The sequence below is a fragment of the Tetrao urogallus genome, assembly GCF_951394365.1.
Source record: "Tetrao urogallus genome assembly, chromosome: 2".
In the NCBI taxonomy this organism is placed as follows: Eukaryota; Metazoa; Chordata; class Aves; order Galliformes; family Phasianidae; genus Tetrao; species Tetrao urogallus.
Genome location: NC_136814.1, coordinates 104,308,373 through 104,334,776, shown reverse-complemented (window position 1 = coordinate 104,334,776; position 26,404 = coordinate 104,308,373). Strand labels below are relative to the sequence as shown.

The following is a 26,404-nucleotide window of genomic DNA, read 5'->3' as shown; positions in this document are numbered from 1 at the left end:
TGTTGTTTTTCTTCTGTGACTTGGGCTAATTCAAACCGGAGTTTCCATTTATCATCCACCACGCACTGGCTGGGAAGCAGAGGGCACACGCACACAAAGGAACAGTGTGGGCAGCCCTGCAGCTTCTGCCATCCACTGTATGGCCTCTCATTGCAGCCACGTGTTTGGTGGCTCTGGGTTTTGTACATAAAGACGTGGATGCAGACACTCCAGGAGTACGTGCCGACGTTCGTGAGCAGCCCTGTAGTGAACCAGTTGGTGTGTTTGGGGAAAACAGCTGGTGGAAGGAGAGATTTGAATTTCTACTGGTTTTTTAATGATGATGAAAAAGAAAGCAGTTGGAATACTTGGAGTTCTTCAGGTGGGCTTGAAATACCTGATCTGAGCTGTTTGCAAGGGAGGCATGCAGTCGGCCTTTTAAAAAGACTTTCTACATGTGTGTGTCTCATGGGGGGGGGGGGGGGGGGAGAAACTTATGGGATGACAGAATGGTTTGGGTTGGAAGGGACCTTTAAGATCATCCAGTTCCACCTCCTGCTGTAGGCAGGGACACCTCCCTCTAGCCCAGGTTGCTCGCAGCCCCATCCAGCCTGGCCTTCAATGCATCCATGCAGGGGCATCCGCAGCCTTGCAGGGCAACCTGTTCAGTGTCTCACCACCCTCACAATAAAGAATTTCTTCCTGATATCCAGTCTGAATCTGCCCTCTTCCAGTTTAAAGCCATCTCCCCTCATCCTGTCACTTCCTGCCCTTACAAAAAGCCCCTACCCAGCTTTTCTGTAGACTCCTTTGGGTCCTGGAAGGCCGCTATAAGGTCCCTCCAAAGCCTTCTCTTCTCCAGGCTGCAGAGTCCCAGCTCTCTCAGCCTGTCCCCATAGGAAGGTGCTCCAGCCCTCTGATCATCCTCAGCTCAGCTGGTGCAGAATCATGAGCCATAGAGATCTGTCCATTGAGCATAGTTTCTGGCTGCCCATCTTATCTCACACACAGGCATCTGTCTCCTAAATAGCTCTATCTTTCACTGGCTCATTGTGCTGCTGGAATGGGGTTTGACTTCTTTATGTTCAGGGTCTTGGCAAGAGACAAATGGAGAGGGAATGAGTAGCAGCCAAGCTTAGGTCTATACTGGGCATCCAACCCAGGGCTCCACAGCCAAGGGCTCCACATCAAGGCCAGCCTTGGTGGCAGCATTCCCTCCTGCTCAGCCCTGAGGACATAGTGAGGTCATCCTAAGCACTTGGAGACAGAGCTGAGGTCAAGCAGTGGGGGCACTGGGCTGTTCTGTCTGCAGGTTTGGGTATTTTGGGTATCCCAAGGCAGTGTGGTTCCTACACTGATCCTAGTGGGTTATCCAGAAGGATGGGGGATGCTGCTGAGGCTTAGTGAGAACTGAGTTTTTCCAGCCATTAACAAATATGAAAGCAAAGCACACATCGTGCTGTTTGGACAAAGCAATGTGAGAAGTCTGTTCTTGATAACACTGACATGCAGATTTCTCTTAGAAGCTTTTGTTGGGTTGTCATTGCAAATGGTAATGTTTGCTGAGGTGCTTTTACTTGTTCCTATTATTTTGTTTCTTAAGTCAGGCACTTTAATGTCCTCGTGTGTAGCTATGATCACGTATCATCTCTTGAGTCAGCTCTGGGAATCATCTTCTTGGGTCCCTCACTAACAGAAAGACATCGAGGCCCTGCAGTGTGTCCAGAGAAAGGCAGTGAAGCTGTGACGGATCTGGAGCACAGATGTTATGGGCAGTGGTGAAGGAATGGGATGGCTCAGTTTGGAGCAGAGGAGGCTCAGGGGAAACCTTATTGCTTTCTGCAGATCCTGAAAGGAGGTTGTGGTGAGGTGGGGGTTGGCCTCTGCTCCTGGTAACAGTAATAGGATCAGAGGTGATGGCCTCAAGTTGTGCCAGGAGAGGTTCAGATTGAGTATTAGGAAACATTCCTTCTCATAAAGAGCAGTGCTGCAGTGGCACAGCTGCCCAGGAGGTGGTGGGGTCACTGTCCATGGAGGTGTTCCAGAACCGTGGGGATGTGGCACTGAGGGACACGGTGGGCATGGTGGGGTGGACTGGTGTTGGACTTGGGGATCCTAGAGGTCCTTTTCAACCCGATTGACTCTATAGTTCTTAGCAGCCCCCTCCCACAGAATGCTTAGTAGAACCTCCAGGTTCAAAGAGGCTTAGAAGGGAGTGCTGAGCCTACACACCAAGTTGATGGTAATTATCCAGAAGCATTGCAGTGCTCCAGAAATGAATGTGGAGAGGTCACATGGGAGGCAGCATCTGCTAAAGGCGTTGGTGGAGCTCCTGGGCTCCTGCCTGGGGCAGCAGCAACGGGGACAGCAGTATGGAGTGATGAGCATCTTCTTGATTTTAAAATGAAGCAGGAGGAGAAGTGGAATTGTAATGTTTTTGTCTTTTTCCCCATGATTGGCTTTATTTTCATTCTTAGTTTGCTGAGAGCAACTTGAAAGGTAAACCCTGGGAAATTTGGGCAAGTGGCCGAAGCTGCTGGGCAATCATTTACTCATCGCTGCAGACCTCCTGCAAGTCCTCCAGCACTGCTCCCTGGCTCTGGAAGGACAGTTGGATTCTTATCAGTTTACCTTCAGGATTGGGGTTTGGTTTTGTTTTCCTCTGCCCTCTGCTTGCAGTGGTGTCACTCTGCATGCCATGGGGCATGGAGATGCTGGGATGCAGCTGCGTTGGGAGCCCACATGGTGCACCAGCCCAGCCCCACGAGTGTGCCAGCTAATTAAGACAGACAACAGATGGCTACGACAAACAGATGTGGGTGAGCACCAGGTAACAAGGAGATGATTGCAATTAGTGTAATAAGCGGCACATCGCTTACCTCATGTCTGTTGTATTTTAGCTGAGGTGGGTTTTAAAGAGAGCTTGGGAAAATAACAGAGTGGCGTTGTGGATTTCCAGAGGTCTCCTCAGGCGTCAAATATTGATTTCCCCCAGCTGGATTATTCATTTTTGTAGCGCTAAGGCAGGGCCCTTTCCCACATTTTCCCATTCATTTGTAAAGCAAATTGGCTGCTGGAATTATCCCCGGGCTAAGGGGGAATGGCCGCTGTGGGTCTGTGAGTTGCAAACACAATATAGATGATCAGTGTGTTAAAATTCACAATATCTCAGCCTTTTGGACCGTTGCCTCTTTAAGGATGATGCTCAGTCTTCTTGATTTATGCACCCCTTCCCTTTCTCTTCCTGTTCTCTAGGCGTCAGACACATAGACAACAAGCACTTGTTGAACTTGGAGCTGACATTCAGCAGGTTTGTGCTCTCCACCTTGAGGAATTCACTTTGCTTTGTATATTTGTGTTTGTTGCCGTATGCAGAATTACCTTCTGCTCCACGGTTCCATTTCATTGACTGTAGGGCTCGTGATAGCTTTCCAAAGCAAAATCATAGAATCACAGACTGGCCTGGGTTGCAAAGGCCCACAGTGCTCATCCAGTTCCAACCCCCTGCTGCGTGCAGGTCACCAACCAGCAGCCCAGGCTGCCCAGAGCCACATCCAGCCTGGCCTTGAATGCCTGCAGGGATGGGGCATCCACAGCCTCCTTGGGCAACCTGTGCCAGTGCCTCACCACCCTCTGTGTGAAAAACTTCTTCCTCAGATCCAACCTAAACCTCCCATGTGTTATTTTAAAACCATTCCCTCTTGTCCTGTCACTGTCCACCCTTGTAAACAGCTCTTAATATTTCTTGTGGGTAGAAGAACAAGCAATGGAGAAGTCTGAACTGGGAGAGTGAAGCTCATCACCTCCGTAGGGTGGATATGAAGGACTTTCTAAGCGTTGAGTATTAAAATGAGAAGAAGGACAGGCACAGCGAGAGACACTGGAAGGACCTGGGGGCCATCATCCCACCAGCTCTGCTCCTCTGTAATGCAAACAGCACTGCAGAACCTTCCTGGAAGGGCTTTGGACACGATTTGCCCTCTGCTCACAGGCTGAACCAGCAGGTGGGTGCAGGCACACTCGTGTGCTTGCTGGGGAATTGAGACCGTGGGCTTTCGCTCCACCGCGTCCCCGAGCTGACAGCTTTTATTAGCCTGCTGCCTCAGCAGAGCCTATGATAATGAAGATTTCTGCACATCCCACTTAGCTGGCGGGAGGCAAAGCAAGCAGCAGCCCTGCAGGCACTGAGGGCTCAGGGCCACGGACGCCAGGTCTGTACATGGGGATGTTGGAGCGTGGTGCTCTGCCCTCAGCCTGATGTGCTCCCAGTTGTTGGAGGGCCGGGAATATAAATCCTCATCCATCAGCTCCCTCCTGCGTAGCCCTAATGACTGCAGGGATGAAGGGCCCATGTGGTGTTGCTGAACCCCTCTCAGTGACCTTCAGTGCGTTTTGTTGAGCCTTGAGTCAAAATGCTGAAGCCTTTGAGTTTGGATTGGGTTAACTGGTTTCAGGTTGTGAGTTTCATCTCTCCTTGTCTGGATCCCTGCATAGAAATGGGGTGTTCTCGATCCCCCCTGTAGTGAGGACCCAGGGAATGCAGGCTGGCATCCTTGGGGGCTTCAAGCACTGCACTGACTTTGCCACCGTAGTAATAATTATTATAATAAGAGAAGGGCTGTCAAGAGGGGATGTTCAGACTGGGATGAGCAAGAGAAGAGAAGACAAACCCCACTGATGACATTTCCTGTTAAGGTGCTCTGCGACAGCAAGGTGAACTCACCACCAGTACAAACAGCCACGCTTCCTCCACGAAGAGAAAACAACTCAGATCTCCTGCTGCTGGTTTTTATTTCCACCTTCCTCCCAGCTTTGCTCTCCTTCTGCCAAGAGCCCAGGCTCTTGCACATTCAAACTGCTCTTTGCAGGTAGGGATCGATGTCCCAGAGCCAAAGGCTCCATCTGGCAGCATCTCCGAGGGAGGCAGGAGGAGACGGGCAGGGAAATTGGGGTAAGGTAGCAAGAAAAGAGGATTTAGTTGGAAGGCAGACACGTCTGCTGGACTGGTGACATATGGACACCGGGATTTCTTTTCCAACCCCCAAAGAGCGTTGCACAAAACAGATGTGACATTTGTTTTTGACAACTTCAGCAGCCGAAAAAGCAGCGTTTAATCAGGCTGTAAGTCTCTCTCCCTTATCATTACTGTTGTTGGGGGGGAGGTCAGAAAAAAAGTTTAAGAAAAGAAACCCCAAAGCCCAAAGGAACACCAGATGCAGCGGGTTGGTGAGTGACTTGCAGCATGGCTGGCACAGCCATTTCTCCTGTGGTCTGCAGGAGTCCTTTGTTTTTTGCAGTAAGGTTAGCAGCTGGTGATGAACTTGTGAGGGCAGCAATAGAGATGTATCCTTGTGACATTCTGAGTATGCTCTTAATTACCTCTAATTGAGACTGTGTGTGCACAGATGGGTTATGTTGTGCTGATAAATGGGTGTAATGCGAGGGACTTTTCCACCATTGCAGTTTCTGTAAAAGCAGCCCACAGGTTGTGCCTCTCTCCTATAGACGTTAGCAGGACTTTGTAAGCAAGGGGTTGGGATCAGAGTGGTTTCATCTGCCTGGCTGTGGATCATAGGGCCGTTGGGTATTACCAAAAAGTCATTGCTATACGTGCAGAAGTACACTTATAGGAGAACCATGGGGATGTGGCACAGAGGGACGTGGTCAGCGGGCATGGTAGGGATGGGTTGGGGTTGGATTGGGATCTTGGAGGTCTTTTCCAACCGGAATGATTCCATGATTCTGGTGTTAGACCAACAGAGACAGCCATGAAGCGATTGCTTTACGGGATAGGTTTGCATCCAGGAGAGCTCATACAAAGCTTGGAAACTACTGCCCTGCTCCTCCCAGGTGAACTAATTAGCTTGTTTTCATCACTGCCTCGATGCTCTTCAGCTGTTTCTGTTTGCTTTCCTAAGCGAGTGGAATATTAACATTTTTACAAGAAGTTGGTGTTTAGAAACCAGGCTTGCTGTGAAAATGCCCCATTGCGGTCTCGCTGGGAGCACAACCCTTGCCCTTGTCCAGCAGGGCTCAGCTCGCCTATTTTTAGAGCAGATTACATTTTTGGCCTCTTCGTCCTGGCAAGTTTTGCTATAAAATAAACTAGTTTTACAATAAAAAGAAACATTGAATGTATTACATCAAGGGCTTAATGCGAGCCAAGGATTTCAGCTGAGGCTTCAACGTTGTCCTTAATTCACCTCGCTGGGGCATCTGGTGGCTCTGGCCAAGGTCGTGGTCTCACAGCAGAGCATCCTGGTTGGATGGTCGCCTTTATGTGCCCCATCCTCAGCCCTTCAGAACATTTGTTATTTTAATTTGGCTGCTGATAATGTGAGATCAAAGCCTAGAATGGCAGTGTGAGTTAATAGGACTCATTGTTGCAGTGGGAGGACATTAAATTTTTAATGTCAATATTGGGTTTTCTTGACCTGAGCGTGGAGATGGGTCCTTGGGGTGGTCCAGAGCATTCCTATTGCAGCAAGCATCTCTTGATTTGGCTGAATAAAATGGGTTGGCATTCTGGGCTGTGGAATAGTCTGGTAGGGTTTGTTTTATAGCCATCAGTCAGTGCTTTAGTGCTTGTTAAAATTCCAGGTTTAGAGAGCAATGTAAGAAATGAAGGGAACTGAGTTTAATAACTTGGTCCCTTCACTCCCTACCCACACAACAAAGTTCTTGTCTGGGGTCCCATTACGTTGCTCCCCAGGCATTGTGTCTTCCCACATTGCTAACCACTTAGATGTGAAAATAAATGAAGCATTTGGAGGGTAGCAGTATCTGGTATTGAATTATTGCAGTTACTGGAAAAATCACTGAACAACTCTAGGAAAGGAGGTGAAGCAATGTGCACAGCTGATTCCTTCATAGAGCAGCAGTGTCCCTTGGTTTGATGTCTTCTGGGAGTTTTAAACCTGTAGGAGACAGATTTAATCCCATCTGGGCTTGGCTGTGTTCTTGGCTCTTTGGCAAAACCCCTTCAACACAGCTCAAGGTGAAGATACAGGAAAAAAAAAAGGACTTAATTGACTTCTTTGCCCTTGTTGTGCTTATGTAGTATTTCATTCAGCTAAATAAAAGCAGATAGTTCATAATTAATGAATGAGCATGTGGGTGGTGAGGCACTGAGGCAGGCTGATGATGTGGGTGCCTCATTGCTGCAGTGCCCAAGGCCAGGCTGCATGGAGCTTTGGGCAGCCTGGTCTATGGGAAATGTCCCTGCCCATGGCAGGGAATGGAGATTTACATGCTTTAAGACCCTTCTAACCCAGATCAACTCTGGGATTCTATGAAATGAAATGCTAGCCTGTAAGCAAAATATTGAAGTGGACCCTTGTAAGGCCAAGCAGACAAAATCTGGGGGGGATGTAGGAAAGAGCTCAGGTTGTTATGTAATGGAGATGGTGTTTATGGTGAGTGCTTGCTTGGCCAAATGGTGACCAAGTGACACCCAAAGGAAGGTAATGTGATCAGCCCTTGTTTTCACACCTTTTCCTCCACAAACTGCCCAGACGAGGCATCAATTCAACAAGAACGACGTGCGTTGGGTTGCTCACCTCCTGGAGGTGGCTTGCTTCGTGTTTCCCGGCGCTGTCACGTAGAACCTCCCTAGGCTGCGGAACCCTCATCCTCACCTCGTGTCTCTTCATTTCCAGGTGCAAAGTAGGTCAACATGAGTGGCCTTGGGGACAGCTCGACAGACCCCGCCAACCCCGACTCACGGAAGAGGAAGGGCTCTCCCTGCGACACGGCCCAGAGGTACGTGTGCCGCGCCACGTCCATCCCTGCCCCGGCTACTTTGTCATTCCGACGGCGTCGTTCGATCCCGTCTGCTTGAGCAGATGGAGCCTGGTTTCAGCCACTTGTAAACGTTCACACTTCCCACCAGAACTTCGCTTTGCTTTTATCAGTGGCTGTGGTGGAAGATGGAGCATGATGGAAACGCAGCTCCCCATCTGCTCCGCTCGTTGTTAGGTGGCAAACGATGATTAGAGGCTTGTTATCCAAGTTAATGTATTGATTTTACAAATGGAGAGCACTCAATCAAGTGGAGGAGTGTTGAGAAGGTTTTTCAGGGTAAATTTGGAGCTGGTAGTTCTGTACAGGGCAACAGTGGGGTCTGCAGGTCATCCCCAGCCTTCCTCCTCTTCATGCCAGATTCCCAAGAAATGCATCTTTCATTCATATTCAGAAACTTTGCTGGAGGCCCTCTTGCTTCTGTCTGAAATATTTTCACTTGCTAGTGCAGAGCGCTTTAAAACTCAGCTCAGTGCAACATTTTGCACCTTTCACTTACGACTGAGCCTTCACGTGGCCAACTGATTTAAGATTAACACGTCTTAGATCTCCTGTTCACAGGCTCTCTGTGAATCCTGTGTATCTTTTCCCGTTGCAGCGCTGTCTCTTAGTTAGGATGGATTTCCAGCTCTGCAGCCTGGGATGCAGCTTTGCACAGAATATTGATGTGCTGAGCAAACTCTGCACGTATTCTCTGTCAATTACAGCTCATGCATGGCACAGTAGACAATAAGTGCAAAGGATACAGTGTTCTGGTAGCATAAGGGAGAGAGATATTAAGTGGTTGCTCGAGGATTTCTGTTTATTGCAGTTCTTGGTTGTCACAGGAGCTCATTCACCCTCTCACAAAGCCTCTGTAGCTCATGGCTTATCCATGCCATTAAATGAGGAATAATCTCAGGACACAGTTTGATGGCACTTGTGGTGGGTAGCTGCCTTGCTCCTAATAAATACTGAACTGATCAAGTGAGATAGCTTCCCTTTCTGTCATTTCACACCTGTGTGAGTCAGAGCTCTGCAGCCCCTCATCCTCACCCTGGGATGAAGGCTCTGTGCCTTGTGCCCATGCAATTCAGCTATGGGGATCTCCTGGGTTTGGCTTTCTAACCACTGGGCACCCTGAGAACAGACATCAGCAATGTTCCAGCTCTGCAGGGTGAGGAGCAAACCAGTCGTAGAGATGGTGAGTGAAGGATTCTCCATCCTTGCCCCAGCTCAATGATTTTTGACATGGTCCTGAGAGTCTTTTTAGAGCCTGAAGCCATCAGACACCACGCAGCAGGGCCCTGCGTGAATAAGGCTGAGGAGTCCTCTCCAGAGCTGCCCTTCTCTCTCTGCAGAGGAGCAGAGCTCTGGCTCCCAGCAAGGAGGGACCTCCCCCGGTCCCACCAACTGCCCCGAGCCCATCAGAGCCAAGTGAACTTCCGAACGCTTCTCTTAAAACTGAGAAGGTTTGACTTGCTTTTGATGATACTTCGGAGTCATAAAGAACAGCCCACTGCTGTAATATTCTCATGATGCCTTTATGTAAGGAAAATTGGCCAATTCTCCCTCCTACAATTCGAAAGTTGCCACAGCAACAGCGACATTATGGCTTTTCATGAAATGAGCTCACCCACAACAGAAGGCTTTAAAAAAAAAGAAAAGAAAAGAAATGTTTCCCTGTTTCCCTACTATTTCTTTTTGGTTTGCAAGACAACTAGGGAATCATTTGACCTTAACTCGAAGCCTCACTCAGCTCCTGTGAGAAGCATTTGCCTGCCCATTGCCAGGTAGAGCTGGGTGCTGGGTGCCATGACACACCACCCATTGCTGCAGAGCTCCCAGTACCTCCCATGGAAGGTCTTCACCGTGGTCTTGATGCAGCTTGTGTTCTCCTCTCCCTGCAGCTGGCTTTGTGTCCAGTATTTCTCTTCTTTCTCTTTCGATGCTGCTGCTCTGCTGAGTGCATGGGCTGCCAGCCACTCTGGGCCCAATGGGAGGAGGAGGCGATGGACAGCTCAGCGTGCCTCTGCATTTGGGTCTGTCCCTGCAGTGCTACATAAATACCATCAGATATTTCAGTGCAAGAATGAGCTCAAACAGAAGCACGATACTCAAGAGACAGAGCTTGCCTGTCAGGATACTGAGCTAATAACGTGTTTGGAGTTAAGGAAGAATAAAAGAACATCCACGTAGCCTTCCTGAGGAGCTCCTTGAGGAGGGGTGGTGTTGTCTCACCCAGTTTGCTTGGATGGGATTATGCAGAGTTACCAGGCTATGTTCAAGGTCTTGTTGCTGTGCACTTGCTACATGCCCCTATTGGCAGGGAAACCAAAGCAGACCTCTCTGTGAAGCATCCAGCTGCCCACAGAGCTAGTTTTGTGCTGTGGCACAATCTTGGATGGGATGCAGCTTCCCTCTGGAGGTGGGTTTTTGACTCAGGTTGTGTGGCAGCGTTCTCTCACAATGCTTTGTGTCTCCCTGTTGGGGCAGTATGGCTTTGGAGGACCTGCCTTGCCATCTGGAAACCCTGCTGGATCTTGCTTGCAGAATACTGCCCAGAATCATCCCATCATAGAATCGTATCATAGGGTCATAGAATGGCTTGGGTTGGAAAGGACCTCAAGGATCGTGAAGCTCCAACCCCCTGCCACATGCAGGGCCACCAACCTCCACATTTCATACCAACCCAGGCTGCCCAGGGCCCCATCCAACCTGGCCTTGAACACCTCCAGGGATGGACGGGGCATCCACAGCCTCTCTGGGCAGCTGTTCCAGCACCTCACCACCCTCTTGGTAAAGAATTTCTCCCTGACATCCAACCTAAATCTTCCCTCCTACAACTTAAAACCACTTCCCCTTGTCCTGCCATTATCTACTCTTGTTAGGAGTTGACTCATACAACAGCTTCTCGGTGTAATTTTGAAGATTTTTCAGGCAGTGCTTTGTAAGATAGTATCTTTCACACAGTGTGTCCTGCAGAGCTTACAAGAAAGATTAGATGGCTTATTGCAAAAAAATTTAAAAAAAAACCTGAAAAAAGGTGTTTGTAGGCAGTATAGAGCCGAGCTGGGCATTTTGAGCTGTCCCCATTTCATCCCATAGCAGGTCTAAAGGAATCATAGAATGACCTGGGTTGCAAAGGCCCACAGTGCTCATCCAGTTCCAACCCCCTGCTGTGTGCAGGTCACCAACCAGCAGCCCAGGCTGCCCAGAGCCACATCCAGCCTGGCCTTGAACGCCTGCAGGGATGGGGCATCCACAGCCTCCTTGGGCAACTGGGAAAACGTGTCTCTGTCTCTTCCATATGCACTGTTTTGGTGATTTTGGTGCCTTCAAAGTCGTGGGCCAAGGAAAATGTCACAGTGTCCAGGACAGATGCAACGATGGCTGTGTTGTAGCCCATGAATAATTTGTCCTTGTTCTCAGAAATTAGAAGTAGTTGATGGGAGAGTGTTGGACCTTCTGTATCAGCTTTATGCTGGAGCAAAAGCTATTCCTAGCAGGGAAAAAAGTTGATCTCGTGAATATTTTTCACTTTGCTCTTGTCACCTTTTGGATTCCGATCTTCACTTTGGTGAACTCCAGTGGATGCAATTGGCCTTTAGGTATGAACTTAGGATTTACACTGTGACAGCTGCAATAATGGCTTTGGTAAAGCTATTTTTGAGGGGAAGACTCAGCTCTTGGATATTGCAGGTTTGCGTGGGATGGGAGTGTCTGGGCAGCCATATTAGACATATATCAGCCATAGAATCGTTTGAATTGTTAGAGTTAAGGTAAGGTGGTTAGGTTGCAGTTGGACTTGATCTTTAAGGTCTTTCCCAACCTGAGTAATCCTATGATTCTTTCTATGATTCTGTGAGTTGGAAGGGACTCTTAAAGTCCATGTGATCCCACTCTCCTGCAGTGATCAGGGACACCCACAGCTCCAGCTCAGAGCCCCATCCAGCCTGACCTTGGCTGTCTGCAGGGATGGGGCACCCACCTCCTCTCTGGGCAAATCTTCCTTGATCTTAATTTTGACTGTTTTTATATACATGAATGTAGGCAAAAGCCTGAATGAACTCCCCGATGTTTTGGAGATGTCCACATTATAGTCTGGCCATGACTTTAGCCAACACTTGTAGGGCCTTGTTTAACGAAGGTGCGGCTAGACTGAGCGGTGAGAAAAATCATTCACGTGGCATCTCACTGATGTGTTTTCTGTAACAGCAATGAAAAGCGGCGGCGGGAGCAGGAGAACAAATATTTGGAGGAGCTGGCAGAGCTGCTGTCTGCAAACATTGGGGACATCGACACTCTGAGTGTCAAACCAGACAAATGCAAGATCCTGAAGAAGACGGTTGATCAGATCCAGCAGATGAAGAGGTTGGAGCAAGGTAAGGCAGCAACCTTGGTTTGTCTGGAAGCCTGGGAGGAAGAGGCTCCTCCCAGTGTCTTGTGCACAGTAAATTGCAGCGAATAATCATGGCTTAGAAGCGGTTCCATTTGCTATTGTTGTCCTTTTCCTGTTTTATGAAAGCCTTAATATAAGAAAGTGCTTTTCGCTGAGCTCTGGTTGAAGATGCCCTCTTGGTGTTGCTGACTGTGAAGTGGCACCTTACTCACTGGTTGTGTTTCAGCCTGAAGTTGTTCCTTAGATGAGAATGAGAATAAACAGAAGTGCTTGTGAAGCTTTCAGGATCAGGCCCATTAAGCACTTATCAGCAATGCTGCTATTAGCTGTGTACAGAAAACCCGTTTTATAGCCAGATAAGATGAAGGGCGTGCTGTGCAAGATTTCGTGAAGAACCATTTACCCTTGTCAGATCTGTTTTCCTGCCAACAAAATAGATTAGAGGGGCATTAATCCACCTAGTGCTGCTGGACACGGGCACTGCAAAGAGAAGAGATGCAAGAAAGGCCATATAAAGGTTAAAATTCACCTCGAGTGTGAACTTGGAGACCGAAATACGCAGGTCCAAAGGGCTTGAGGAAAAGAGGCGAGGTGTGTTAAGGTGTGTACATGGCAAGGAGCAGGGTTTGTCTTGGTCCTTGCAGCCTTGACATCGTTCTCTGAGGCCACCTGCAGCCCGCCCCGTGAGGTGGCCATGGAGGCACATGAATGTGATGTCCTTTTTGCACAAGGTGAACAGCACTCAGCTCATATTAGCTCTGAGAGAGCACCATCAGTCAGATGGGGCTTCTGCCAAAGCTCCTGCTGCACACTCTGGGCACGGCGGCGTGCCTGGTACCAGCTGCTAAAGTTATCCAAAAACCTGCAGCCCAGCCCTGGGTGTGCATGCACAGCCACTCACTCCATCATTTAGACACTTTGCTCTTACCGTAGGCCTCTGAGCTGCATAAACCAGGAGGAAGAGATGGTTGCAAAGCATTAGGCTTATATTGTTTGGGCTTCCTGAAGAAACGCGGCAACAGCTTTTACAGAATCATGGAATCATTCAGGTTAGAAAAGACCTCAAAGAGCCCAAAGTCCAACCCCAACCCACCCCACCATGCCCACAGCCCACTGTCCCTCAGTGCCACATCCCCACAGTGCTGGAGCATCTCCAGGACCCCACCACCTCCCTGGGCAGCTGTGCCAATGTGTGTCTGCTTTTTCCTGATATCTGACTGGAAATTCATGTTGGGGCTGAACACTGAAAGGAGTTTGGTAGTGGGTGAGGACTCAGTGGTTCCTGCTCGCTGCCACTTCACCTTTCATTAGTTTTCTTGACATTGCACAGCAGGGCTGAACATTAACTAGGACAAGCACTACTTAAAAATATTGTTCCTTGAGCTTTGCTCTGTATTGCAGGCTTATCTAGCACTACATGAAATTACCAAAGAAGAAAAACTTCACCTGTATTTGTTCTGCAATTTATTGCAGGAATGTTTTACATGGGGAGGTAGGAGAAATATTGCTAAATGGAAGGACATTTGTCCTGTGGTCAAAGGCAGCACATGGCAGCACTCCCTGCGAAGCTGCGGCAATAAGTTAGGGAGCCCACTCATGAGTGTTATTTCACATCCAAGAAAGCCTTGAGTTTGGGGTTGCAGTGATGTGACACAGTGCTCTCCAGACACCCCAGCACATGCTGTTGACTCACAGAATTATTAACGTTGGAAAAGACCTCTAAGATCACCAGGTTCCAACCCCAATCCACCCCACCGTGCCCACTGCCCACGTTCCTCAGTGCCACATCCCCACGGTTCTGAGGTCTCCAGGTTTGGTGACCTCACCACCTCCCTGGGCAGCTGTGCCACTGCATTGCCACTCTATAAGAGAAGAAATGTCTCCTAATCCCCAACCTGAACCTCCCCTGGCACAACTTGAGGCCGTCACTTCTCATCCTTACTCAGCCTCTCGTCCTTACTCAGCCAACAGCCAGCCAGCAAGACCCATTGCCACAACCTTGTAGCAGAGCAGCAGAGGGGCTTCCAGTGAAAAAACAGCCAACATTCTCTTATTCATTTATCTTAGAAGAGGTCTGTGCGAGGTGTGGGTGCCCACAACAGGGCGGTGGCAGTGCCATGGGAGCGGGGACGCTGCTGGTGGCTCAGCCTGCAGCAGCTCACAGACAGCTTGCATGCGTGCATTGAGCCTGCGCTCCCATCCCCCTGCCTGCCGGGCTGCTATTTAAAGTACGAAGCAAATGCTTTTAGAAAAGATTCCTAGGTTTGGCCCCCTTCCAATGTTAGTAATGTACAGTTGGCAGAACAAGCAGTTTGCGGCTGTGGCAGCAACCTGAAATTCTTCTGCCAAGACAGCAATAAACGCAGAGGAGAAAGGGGCCAGGCAGTTAATTTTTTTCAGCGTTCATCTGTCCCGCAGAAGTTTTTGGGTTTTGAGTTTTTTGGATGAAAAGAAGTTGCCCAGGCAGAGTGCGGCTTAGCAAAGAGAACACAGCTGTGAGCGTCCAAGGCCAGGCTGGATGGGGCTTGGAGCAGCCTGGGCTGGTGGGAGGTGTCCCTCCCCATAGCAGGGATTGGGGCTGGGGGGTCTTCAAGGTCCTTTCCAACCCAAACTGCTCTGGATTCCATAAATGTGACAAGCAGTATTGAAAACAGTGCTGGATCAGGTGTAGCTCTGCAGCGTGCAACCCTATGGGCAGAGGAAGGCTTTGGCACGTGGTGTTACTCCAGATGCATTGGTCTCTGGTTTGCACAGCTCGACCCAAACCCATATGCCTAAGAGCAGTGTCACAATGCTCCTGAGCTGCTGCCCTGGGGAGTTGCTCCATGCCCACCACCCTCTGGAGCAGAACGTTTTCCCTTGGTAGAAGAAAAGTTCTGTCCCACCATCTCTGCATGGCAGTTTAATTTCACGTCGCAATGCAGGAAGATGAGGCTGACGTCTAAACCTTCAGATTTCTGCATGAGCTGGGCTAACTGGAGGGGCTCTCTGAGCTGATGTTTCTATGGGGGTCCCTCTGGGGCTCTCCAGCAGCTCTGAGCTCCCCACTCACAACACATGCCCTCCTTTCAGATACCAAACCCAGGCGGCCCTCAGCATATCGATGGTGTGTCACAGCCACAGCCTCCTGTTTTAAATCCCTCCATTTCTGCTTTCCTTACTGGAGGAAAATCCTTCATGTGATTCTAGGCAGAAATAAGGCATCTTGACTGTACAGAGGGGGCTACAAAAGTGAGCAGAGATGCTGAAAATGCAGCTTTGACATGCAGAATGCTTCTTGTTTGATTTATTTTCTGTAAAATAACACAGTATGTGATGGCTGCTATACAGTCACTATGAGTTCAGAGCCTACACAGTGGTGTGGGTGTAAGCAGCTGCTTGGTGCTGTGGCTCTGTTGGAGCAGGGCAAGTGGTGGACTCTGTGGGGCTCCTGGTGTCTGTTGCAGTGCCTTCCTGAGCTCATTTGCTCTATTCAAGACTCCCCACTCCCGAATTTTCAGTCAGCCTCAGTAAATATTCCTGCTTGCCCCATGTCACTTTTTACAGCACGTCTGTATCCTTGGTGTTTACAACCTTCAAATATTTGCTGATTAGCTCCCATGCCCTCCCCTTGCCATGGTGTTGCACGCAGAGGCAGCTGATGCCATCTTCCCAACCTGGCACCCAGCCTGATAGCTTCCCTTCCCAGACTCTCCCCACTGGCTCAAGATGAGGCTGGCAGCAAGTTTTCCCTTGCTGGATGCTTTGGGGATGGAGCGGGGATGGAGCTTTGGGGGATGGAGCGGGGTCACCCTGCCTCAAGTTTGAGCATCCACAGTTTCTGTAAGGGATGCAATGGCACACTGGCTGCAGAAGTTTATCTCCTTATTCCCCAAAAGAATTTCTAATTAAATGGGACCATAGAATCATAGAAGTGTTTGAGTTGGAAGGGACCTTTAATGGCCATGTGGTCCAATCCACCTGCAGTGAACAGGGACACCCAGAGCTCCATCAGAGCCCCATCCAACCTGACCTTGGGTCACCCAACACCTCTGAGGGCAATCTGCACCAGTACCTCACCAAATACATCTGGTCTGTGAGAAGATAACCTTGGGATCATAGGTAGGAGTGGATGGCACGCAAAGATCTGATGGAGATGGGAACCATGAGACCCATGCTCTGATAGAGGGGTGATGTCTTCTCCCTTGCAGCCCTGCCTGCCTTGGCAGCGTCCTTCCAAGATTAAACCACCACATCTTTTTCCCCAGAGCCTCTGCGTTGAGAGGGTGCTTAATTTCCTTCCAAAGCAGGAGTGTAAACGCAGCGCTGTGATAGAACAGTATTGAACTTTTCATTATGCTGCCTCCAACCCTGGAGAACCACTGAGGATTGCCCTTGAAACACCTCCACGTGGTCACAGCTCAGCCACTGCGGGCATCCCAGGGCCCCTTCCACGTCCTTCCTGCTCCTGCAGGGCTGCATTATGTTCTCTCACTGCCGAAACGATGCACAGAGCTGTTGGAGACCTGGCTGAGGAGCAGCTCCCATCCCCGCCAGGACGCCTAGGGTTTGCTGTTTGCTTTCTAGTCCTGCGAGGTCCAAAAGCCCCAGCAGATTTGCTCTGCTCTTGCCAAAATGAATGGATTTGTTCCCATGATTCGCATGGCTTGACTTCTCCAGTGATGGCACCTGAGCTGCAATGGCCAGGGAGCTGCAGGAGCGACTCCAGACCCACCGAGAGCTGGTGGAGCTGCTGAGTTTATGTCTAAGGGTAGATGAGGGGAAAAACCAGATCTCTAATTAATGCAGCTTTATTCCCTAATAATGGTACAGAGTACTGACTTGATTTCAGGACATTTTAAAGGGCAGCGGGTTAAGAGTAAGCTTCCTTTTCTGCGCTTTGCTGCGTTAACCTGCAAAGACGATGGCCCTTAATTTTTAAGTCAAATTACTTTGGACAGAGAGAGGCAGAAGGCTGTTTCTCGAGCCTTTAGTTAATGATTTTCAGAGGGGCTGAGGGTAACAGCACTTCTCTCTCTTCTCTGACTGCACAACACCTCCACAATTTGTTTCCCCACCAAAACAAAACCACAGAGGAGGTGCGTCCTCCTGAAATCTCTTTGTTAGGGTTTTCCTGAAGCGTGGCCATGTTCAAAGTCACCAGGAAACGTCAACCAAAAAAGAAGACAGCCCTGTGTTTATGACCACCTTTCGTTTGTAAGGTAACCTACTTGGGGAAGTAATTTTCCTTTTGGGTAAATAGAGTGAGTTAATTAAGCAAAGTATATGAAATAGTTATTGACTTTGGCTGCTCTGTTGCATATGATCATTGGGCTGTCAGTGGCTTTCCTTTAATTAAGTTTCCCTGCTGTCTTGTCATATGCTGAGATTTTGAGTCTTTGGCCTTGGATTTATTTTATTATATACATATAGAGCTCTGGCACAGAAATGTCCTGTGTCCTCAGGGGAACATATAGAATCCTCCTCAGTATGAATACTGAATTTCCTCTTCGGTTTGGAAATGCTGACATATGGTGAGCTCTAAAAACAAAAAGGCTTTGGTTTCGTGTTTAGCAGTGGCCAGAAAATGATGAACTGATGCCTTGCAAAGTGGTTTCTCCCCCAGACTGTGATGCTAGAGAGGAGACCCTGTCCTTGGGTCCTGAGTCAAGAGCTCCTTCTTGTCCTAGCAGCCACTAGTAGCTGAGTGATGGGGAACATTAATGAAGACCATAAAATAGATATCAAGAAGAAATTCTTTACTGTGAGGGTGGTGAGGCACTGGAGCAAGTTGCCCAGCGAGGCTGCAGATGCCCCTGCATGGAAGCACTCAAAGCCAGGCTGGATGAGGCTGTGAGCAACCTGGGCTAGAGGGAGGTGTCCCTGCCTATAGCAGGGGGTTGGAACTGGGTGATCTTAAAGATCCCTTCCAACCTAAACTATTCTATGATTCTATGATTATATGATGGAATGAATCCCATATAACCACAAAGCAAGTAATTGTGTGCAGCAGGTGGGAGCGAGTTGCAGAGATGAGGTCTTTTAGAGAGCTTTACCCAGAGCAGAGGAACTAGTGAAGAGCAATTAAAAGCTCTCTGCTCCCTTCTGTGGGCAGAATCTGGTGCTTTTCACTCAAGCTTTTCATGGTTTCCAGTTGGTTTGGGAAGAGTAAGGAATGCCTGCTAGGTTCTTATCTTGGGGGCTGTGGATGAGATCTGTCAGGCCTTCCCTGCAGCACGCATTTCTGGGCTCTGAGGTAGGTCACAGAGGAGTTTGGGCTGGAAGGGACTCTGGAGGGCCCATCAGAACACTTCACATAGACACACTGCTCATCTTTTGGGCACTGGAACAGGAGGTTGGTGGGGTCACCATCCTTGGGTGTGTTGAAGAAGCATGGAGATGTGGCACTTGGGGACATGGGTCCCCAAGAATCTTGCACTTGCTCTTGTGCAGATGGGGAGGCTCTGGTTACTGTGGTTGTACCAAAGGCTAAAAGAAGTTACGACGTGAAATTAAACTGCAGAGTAGTCTCGTATCCAAAAAAGTTTGACGGGTGAGGCTGGGAGAAGGTGCAGTGTGGCACATTCCAAGGCAAGAAGAAAGAAATTACCCAAACAGAAGTTTGCTGTGTGCTGACTCAACATGAGGTCCTTCAGTGAACCCAAAAGAGGACAATTCCGCGCAGTGGAAGAACAATATTTGCCTAGTCAGATAAGAGATGAAAACCCTCTTGCTTGGAAAATCATTAAACTGGAGGCTCGTGTAATAGCCCAAGCTCAGAGCGTTGCAGCTGTAAGGCCTGTGACATACCACAAACTGAAGGTTAGCTCTAATGTTTGAGGTTTTGCTGAAGAACAAAAGCAAGCAGCAGGCTGGCATCTGAGAAGCAACGCGAGTGGAAACGTCTCCTGGAAATGGAGTAAACGAAAACTGCTGTAAGGGGTTTACATTAATTAAAGGATTTTTAATTAATTAATTAAAACCACATTAAGGTTTGTGTCAAGTCTAAAATTAGATGGCGATCTCTTCAGGCTACAACTGTCAGCCTGGTTCTGGAGTCCCCTCTTTAAATGCATCGACTTTATCGGAGCTATCCTGATTTTGTTTGCTTGGAGGGAGGTCAGAAAACGAGAGCTTTGCTTTTGTCCTCGGGTGGTGTTCTACAGACTCTGGGTTCCTCCCCAGGGTCAGAAAGGGCCTCTTTGGCCACGGTGCTGATGATGGGTGTTGGCAGGTGCTGGGCAGAACATCTCTTTCCTGTTCCCGAATCTGGTGGTTGTTTTAGCCCTGCAGGAGCGGCTTCTTTCCCAAACCACTGCAGGAAAAGTCATGCAATTAGAAGGAGCCTCTCTCACTGCTTTCATCCCATCTCAGTGGCCAATTTTTCACCGTACATTAGAGGGCAACAGAGAAAGATAAACAAGCAAACCTTGGAGGCCAAATTAGACATCAGTGGGGAGGGGGAATTCCTCGTTGGCTTCGTTAGGTGCCCACTGGAAGCCCTGAAGTGTGAGGCTGATCCAAAGCAAACAGAGTACAAACAGATCCAGTCCTTTTAACTGAGTAATATGGGCCTGCAGGAATTCGTTTGTGATAATGAAGAGGATCCTACTGCTAATTGGTGGGGGCAGTGGGGAGTGGGTGTTCCTGATGCTCTCTGTCCAATTTGAAAATCGCCGATCTTCCCCCATTTTGTGATCTGCAAACACCTCTCATTTCTGGTGGAGATGAGTTAGTGATCATTTCTCTACCTGTGTTGAGTCGCCCTTTAATTTAGCTTGTTCTTCCTTCTCTTTGGTCATTACCACTGTTCCCTAATGTATTTGTAAGAAGTTGTCACGCTTGTTCCCTACCTTCTCTCAACTAGTCCCTCCTAGGGTCTTCGTGTCAAATAGTTATGCCTTGCCTTTCATTACCCTAGGAAGTCTTTTCTGTACTTCTACCAATTTAACTTCATTTTTCTTGATTTAGTTAGCCCAGACCATCACTATTTCTAATACTGGGTCTTACGAATAACATTAGGTTGTTGCTGGGAATGACCGTTGTCATCTCCTATCACCTCCATTAACCTGTTCCCAGCTTTTACCTAAGCTCGTGCTCTGAAGTTGCCAATTTCATGATCTTCAAGAAGTGGAAAATGGATGAAATTAGCGCAGTTCATCAGTGCAGTTGGGTAATCTTTCTACCATTTGGGCCTCTTTAGTGTGAGCAAGTCAACCCACCCCTGTGTTGGTTTTCTCCCTGTGGACAAGTCAGCCCACTCTTGAGCTGACGGGTGTTTTTTCCCTGCGTGACTGGCAAACTTTGGGTGCTGGAGGAACACCAGTGGAGCGTTCCTTGTCCTGATGAAACATTTTGTTCTCAAAATTGAGTTATGTGGAGTTTGTTGGGATTCTGTGCTACACCCCGGTGCAACTCAATGTCTTTGTGAGTGCAGAAGGAAGTGCAAAGTAATTGCACGCGCAGGGGGGTACCTGCAGAAGGGCTGGCTGGATGGTCTCCTGGGAGATGGTACTTCTCAAGGAAACCTGGCACACAACATGAACTCCTGGTGAAAGAGAAGGTGGGCATCTCCCAGGGGACACTGCATGTGCATAGACCTGGTGGGACAGTGCTGGGGCTCAGCATGGTGTCTGCACTGAGGAAAAGAAGATTGCAAAGCCCAGGGAGGCAGAGAGGAGAGCTGCAAGGGTGAATCAGGGGCTGCAGGAAATGTCTTGCAGCTTGGAAAGTTGAAGAGCTCTGTTGAGTGTATCCAGAGGAGTGGGAGCAGGCTGATGACAGTGCATAAGCACTGACAAGAGTGGAAAATGCTGGCGACTGGAGAGGTTTTTAAATCCAGCATAACAAAGAATGACTCAAAGCTGAAGCCAGACAAAAACAAATTAGGAATAGGGCCCAGATTTATAACTCCGAGTGATTACTTTGGGAAGGAGCTGCCAGGGGAAGTGGTGGATTGTGCAGATTGGAGCCAAACAGAAGTTGAGGGCTCGTTGTGGTAGAAGTGGGTGAACTCAGCGATGCTCAGGAAGTCGCATCGGCCAATGGAGTGATCTCTCCTGGCCTTAAAGTCTGTAAATCTTAACATTTTGAGGTTTCATTTCCTGTGTCCTCTCAGCTGTAAACAAGCACGGTGTAATTCACAGCAGAGGCTGCGCCTTGCTTTACAGGCAGAGCTGACAAGTGAATGTAATGCAGTGCAGCAATTGTTACATGGCTTTGGATGCTGGCTGGGGTGGTTTTTTTTACAGGAAAACTGATGTTCTTGCATTGCTCTCTTCTTCAGTGCGGGACAGGCATGCTTTTCTCTAAGCAAGATGAGTCAGGGGTGAATAAAACGCAGCATTTTTATCAGAGCAGCTAATTGCACCTCGCACACAATATGGGAAGGGTTCCTGGGAACCCATTGGGAATTTCACACCCTCTCTGTGGTTTGTTTCAATGTGAACTGCAGAATGGGTTCCATCTCTGCCTACACCCTCCACAGGCACTCGTGAAGTCAGCCGCTCCGTATCCACTAGAATCTGTTTTATATCAGGGATTGATTTCAGATACAAACTCCCCCAGGTCAGTGCTACATAATTCTCTGCCTGAGCAGTAATGCCAGGGAGCATCCCCTGGACGTGTGTATTTTATGGAGCTGTACCACCTACAAAGCATGTCAATAAAATTCTCATCCCTGTTCTGACAGTTTTAATCTAGCTGGCAGCTTAAATATAGAACAAGGGGAAGGGGAGGCTGCTAAGAATTGCACAGACCTCTCCAAACATTGCCTTTATTTTAACAAGTGAACATTTGGTTATTACATCCTCAAGCTTTTAAACATCTCACACTGTCAAGAACTAATAAATCCTTTAGCACCTAGCTGTAAGTGGAGGCTCTGATAGGATGTAACAGGCGTGCAGATCATGCAGAGAGTCATAAACCACCTGTAGAAATCACTCCTCCTCTTGCCTTCTGCTGTGCTGGATTAGCTTTTTCTTTTTCCCCCTTTTTTTTTCCTCCTTGACTCCGTCTCAGATTTAAGAGTGGCAGAAAACGAAGGGGAAAAAAAAAAATCCCTTCTGCTGAAAGTCCTTTATTGTGGATCACAATAACAGCCTTCTTAGGGCCTCCCTATGAGCTGGCATCCATTTGGGTGTAGGAGGAGAACGCAGTGGAGGCATCTCATTGAAATGTGTCCTATGTGCAGAGGGGGCTGTGGGGCCCTGGAGCATCTTGGCACTGCCTGTTCTCATTCTGGGCCCTTTGGAGAGCCCAGGTGCCTGCCAGTGTGAGCATTGCCCTGTGTGGCAGTTAATATGATAAGCCACTTCTGAATGGGGAAAATAATCCTTGGGTTGAGTATGAGGGGTTGGCTGTGGGGTTGGCTTCTGCTTTCATTTTGACTTTTCCCCCCAGAAAAAACTTTTACAGACCTTAATCCTCTCAGTGCTCCTGTGAGCAAAAGGAATAAAGCAAGATTTGTATAAGGAGACAAAAGCTTTCGTTAGGACAGGCACTGTGGTTGGACAAAGCAAGCAAACTCATGTGGACACGAGCGTGTAAGAGCCTGAAGAGCTGTCATGTCTCTTAGCAAAATGGTAGAATTTGTCCCCCAGTGCCCAGCAAGAAGCTGCTGACCTCCTTGTCCAGTGCTTCCCTTGAGTTGTACAAATTCCTTGTGGGGCATTTTGTGGCACTTAGAGACAAAACCAGAGCCTTGGGGATGAGCTGGGGGCCCAGAGCCCAGCCAAGCCAACGGTGCTGTTCAGAAGGTTTTAAGTGGTAGTTGTCACCCATCTTTCTGAGCTTCATATCAGAAAGGCAGCTTCCCTGCCTCGTTCCAAGATGTGTATTCATTAATTAATTAAGCTGCCAGTCTCAGCTAACCGCCTTCTAAATCATTAAGTCCATAGTACAGGGAACAGTGTTGATGAATATTGGAGTGGTAGATCGGGTTCCCCGGGCTGATATTTGCACTGGCTTTGGTGCAGCTGCTACGCTAAGACTGAATTATATCTTACATGCATGGATTATGTCATATGGGAGAATGGAATAGTTTGGGTCATCCCAAAGTATCAGGCACTGGCACAGGTTGCCCAGAGAGGTGGTGGTAGATGCCCCATCCCTGCAGACAGCCAAGGTCAGACCGGATGAGGCTCTGAGCACTGATGGAGCTGTGGGTGTCCCTGTTCAGTGCAGGGAGTGGGACCAGATGGCCTTGAAGGGTTCCTTCCAACTCAAACCATTCTATGAAAGTTAATTTTGGAAGTGAGGTCCAGAGAAGAGCAGAGCTGGGACAGGAGTGGGAGCAGCATGGGAAGCGTCAGGTTTTGCATTGCCTGCACGCCTTGGCAGCTGTCTCCTTGCCTGTGCAGTTAACATATTTGACGTGCCCATGCAACTTGAGCATAAAGCAGATTTAGCAGTTGACATGAGTGAATTTTTAATAGCAACTTTGCATGGATTTGAGCATGCACAACGCTGGAGCGTCAAGATACTGGATATGAGTGTGATAGCAGAGGAGAGACGGTCTGTTTCTTTGCAAACTTAATTAAATCAGGTCATTAAAGCCATGTTGCAACGTATTTTCTGCCTGCAGGAGAGGAACAAAGGCTATGCCAGGGCTGAATTAGAGCTGAGGAAGAGCTACGCATTTCCCTTCCTCATCTTTGCAGTTTTGACCATGCACAGTTGACACAGCTTTTGAATGAATTAAGTCCTTCAAATTGAGATGAAAGTTTTTTTTTTTCACCCTCTGTTCCTCCCCCCGGTAAGATGGAGATGTTCTACCTGCTTGATCTCAGAGCTGAGTGTAAAAAAGTCTCAGCTCCTCGTGCCTGTTAGCTCCTGTCAGCGTTCAGTGCTCATTAATTTTGCATTCACTCAGCACCGTATAATTTTTCCTGACATTGTTCAGACAACCAGCCTATTTTACTTAAGACATCTCTACACCATTAGTGTTTAACTCTAAAAGGTGTGAAGGCAGAAGGAAACATCCTTCTCCTTCTGTTCTTGCGGCAGCGTGCTTCGCTCTGCTCTTTTTGCTGTTAAATGAGGGTTTTAACAAAAGCAGAACTGTAAACTTTTCCTTACAAACTGTGCCAAGGAAAGTGATGTTTGATGACTGCTGAGATCATGTAGTCCAACCATCCACCCATGCCTGTGACTGCTCTGGGCCATGTCACAAGACATGCTCTTGAGTGTCCATCTGGAGCCCCACAAAGGAGAACCACTGAACCCTATGGCATTGCTGAATCATAGAATCACAGAATGGTTTGGGTTGGAAGGGACCTTTAAGATCATCCAGTTCCAATCCCCTGCTGTAGGCAGGGACACCTCCCTCTAGCCCAGGTTGCTCGCAGCCCCATCCAGCCTGGCCTGGAATGCTTCCATGCAGGGGCATCCGCAGCCTCGCAGGGCAGCCTGTTCAGTGTCTCACCACCCTCACAGTAAAGAATTTCTTCCCGATATCTAGTCTAAATCTGCCCTCTTCCAGATTAAAGCCATTTCCCCTCGTCCTGTTGCTACATGCCCTTACAAAAAGCACCATGCTGGCTGAAGGCAGCACTGATTCCAGCTCCAGTCCTAGTGATTCTATGCTGTGAAACCCTAGGAGTGCTTGCACGGCGTGTTGGGGCATCTCAGCTCAGGGAATGTCAATGAACTCTGTAATCCACTCCAGCAGGAGCTGTAAGAGCATGTCTGGTTATGCATCAGGCTTCTTCAGCTGCACAACAGCGGTGTTAATGGGGATTAGTGCTGTAGGCTTGTTAAAAACAAACGTGTCTGGTGTCCAGCCTGCCTGTGATCCTTGGCTGGAAGGACGTCACGGGTCGGCTGGGATGACTGCAATTCTGAAATATGTATTTGTAGTCTACAGGAAGGAACCAAATGGGTTAAAACAAGACTGATGATTCATTCGCGTGGCAGGGTCGTAGGGAACTGGGTTGTGGGTAGATACAGGCTTTAAAAAAGCTATTAAATCACTGCTTTAGCCCTAATATAAATCCATGGCTCCACCTGCAGATCCATGCTGGTGGGTGATTGGCACTGGCACAGGTTCCTTGGAGAAACTGTGGGTGTCCCATCCCTGGAGGTGCTCAAGGTCTGGGCAGCCGTGGGCCTGGGCAGCCTGAGCTGGTGGGAGCAAGCAGCCCAGAGCAGGGCTTGGGGCTGGGTGGGCTTTATAATTCCTTCCAACCCATTCAGGTTGGATATAAGGAGAAAAATCTTCTCCAAAGAATTTGGAATGATGCAGTGGTGCAGTGGCACAGCTGCCCAGGGAGGTGGTGGGGTCACCCAACCTGGAGGTGTTCCAGAACCGTGGGGATGTGGCACTGAGGGACATAGTGGGCAGTGGGCAAAACCTGATTGTGTCTCCTCGTTGTTGAGAGGAAATAGAGGATAAGAGTGCCCTAGGAAAAAAACAAACCATCTCAAAAATTAGAATAAATGGATCGAGCGGTTCTCCTCTAAAAATGCCCTTTTCTCTGCTTTGCCCACAAAAGAGGCACAGGTAGAGGAGCTCAGGTAGAGACCTCTCCATCACTGGGAGCCCCCCATGCTTGTCTCCCATGGGTGGCCATGAAGGGTGGCATCAGGCTGGTCTGCACAGGGCTCCAAGGGAGCTGTGCTTGATTCTGGAAGCTGAGATCTGCTCTTCTGTTTCTTGCACTGGTATTTTCAAGCTTTGAAGCTCCCAGATTGTATTTTTCCACAGTTTCTTAAATTCATAGATCAGATAATTTCCTTCCACCTACTAGAATAAAAAGTTATACAACCAAAGAGCTGCTGATTTCCATACAGCGTTCTGTAGGAATCTGGTGTTTGTGCAGAGGAAGACTCAGCGATGGGTTTTCTGCACCTGCCTCCATGTGAATGTGCTGATGTGCCTTCGATGGGCAGTGGGCAAACCCCTGCTCCTTCAGCTTGAGTTTTGGGTTGTGCTATCTCCAAAGAAGATGGGAGCCATTGCAAAGGGGCTGCAGTTGGGAGCATGGCTGGGCACTGTAATCAAGATAGGAATGAAGTAAATCCCAAACGACCTTGTTGAGTAGGGAGAGCACCACTGGAAAAACCATCTTGTGTATCGCTGAGTCTTCCTGTTTGCTTTCCCAGCCAAGAGGCAAATTCCTCCCAGCAAAGCTCCAGCCACAGTGGGGAGAACAGACTGGTTTCACATCCCTGCCTTGCATGGGGCAGCACAAATTGGTCCCATCTGTGCGTGGGAACAGCTGATATTTAAAGAACATCACTTTCAGGCATGCAAACCTTCCTAAA

General features: G+C 48.6%; 1 protein-coding gene across 2 annotated transcripts in view; it reads left to right on the top strand.

Moving 5' to 3' along the window:
- Positions 1–7,654: 7,654 nt before the first annotated feature.
- Positions 7,655–26,404, top strand: part of NCOA1 (nuclear receptor coactivator 1) — a gene marked incomplete at both ends in the record, with an annotated part of 56,718 nt that continues 37,968 nt past the window's right edge. For both annotated transcript variants that reach the window (XM_079532784.1, XM_079532783.1), the window contains 2 exons: positions 7,655–7,740; positions 11,977–12,143. In XM_079532784.1, coding sequence (XP_079388910.1) covers positions 7,655–7,740; positions 11,977–12,143 — 253 coding nt within the window. The remainder of the gene's footprint in view (positions 7,741–11,976; positions 12,144–26,404) is intronic.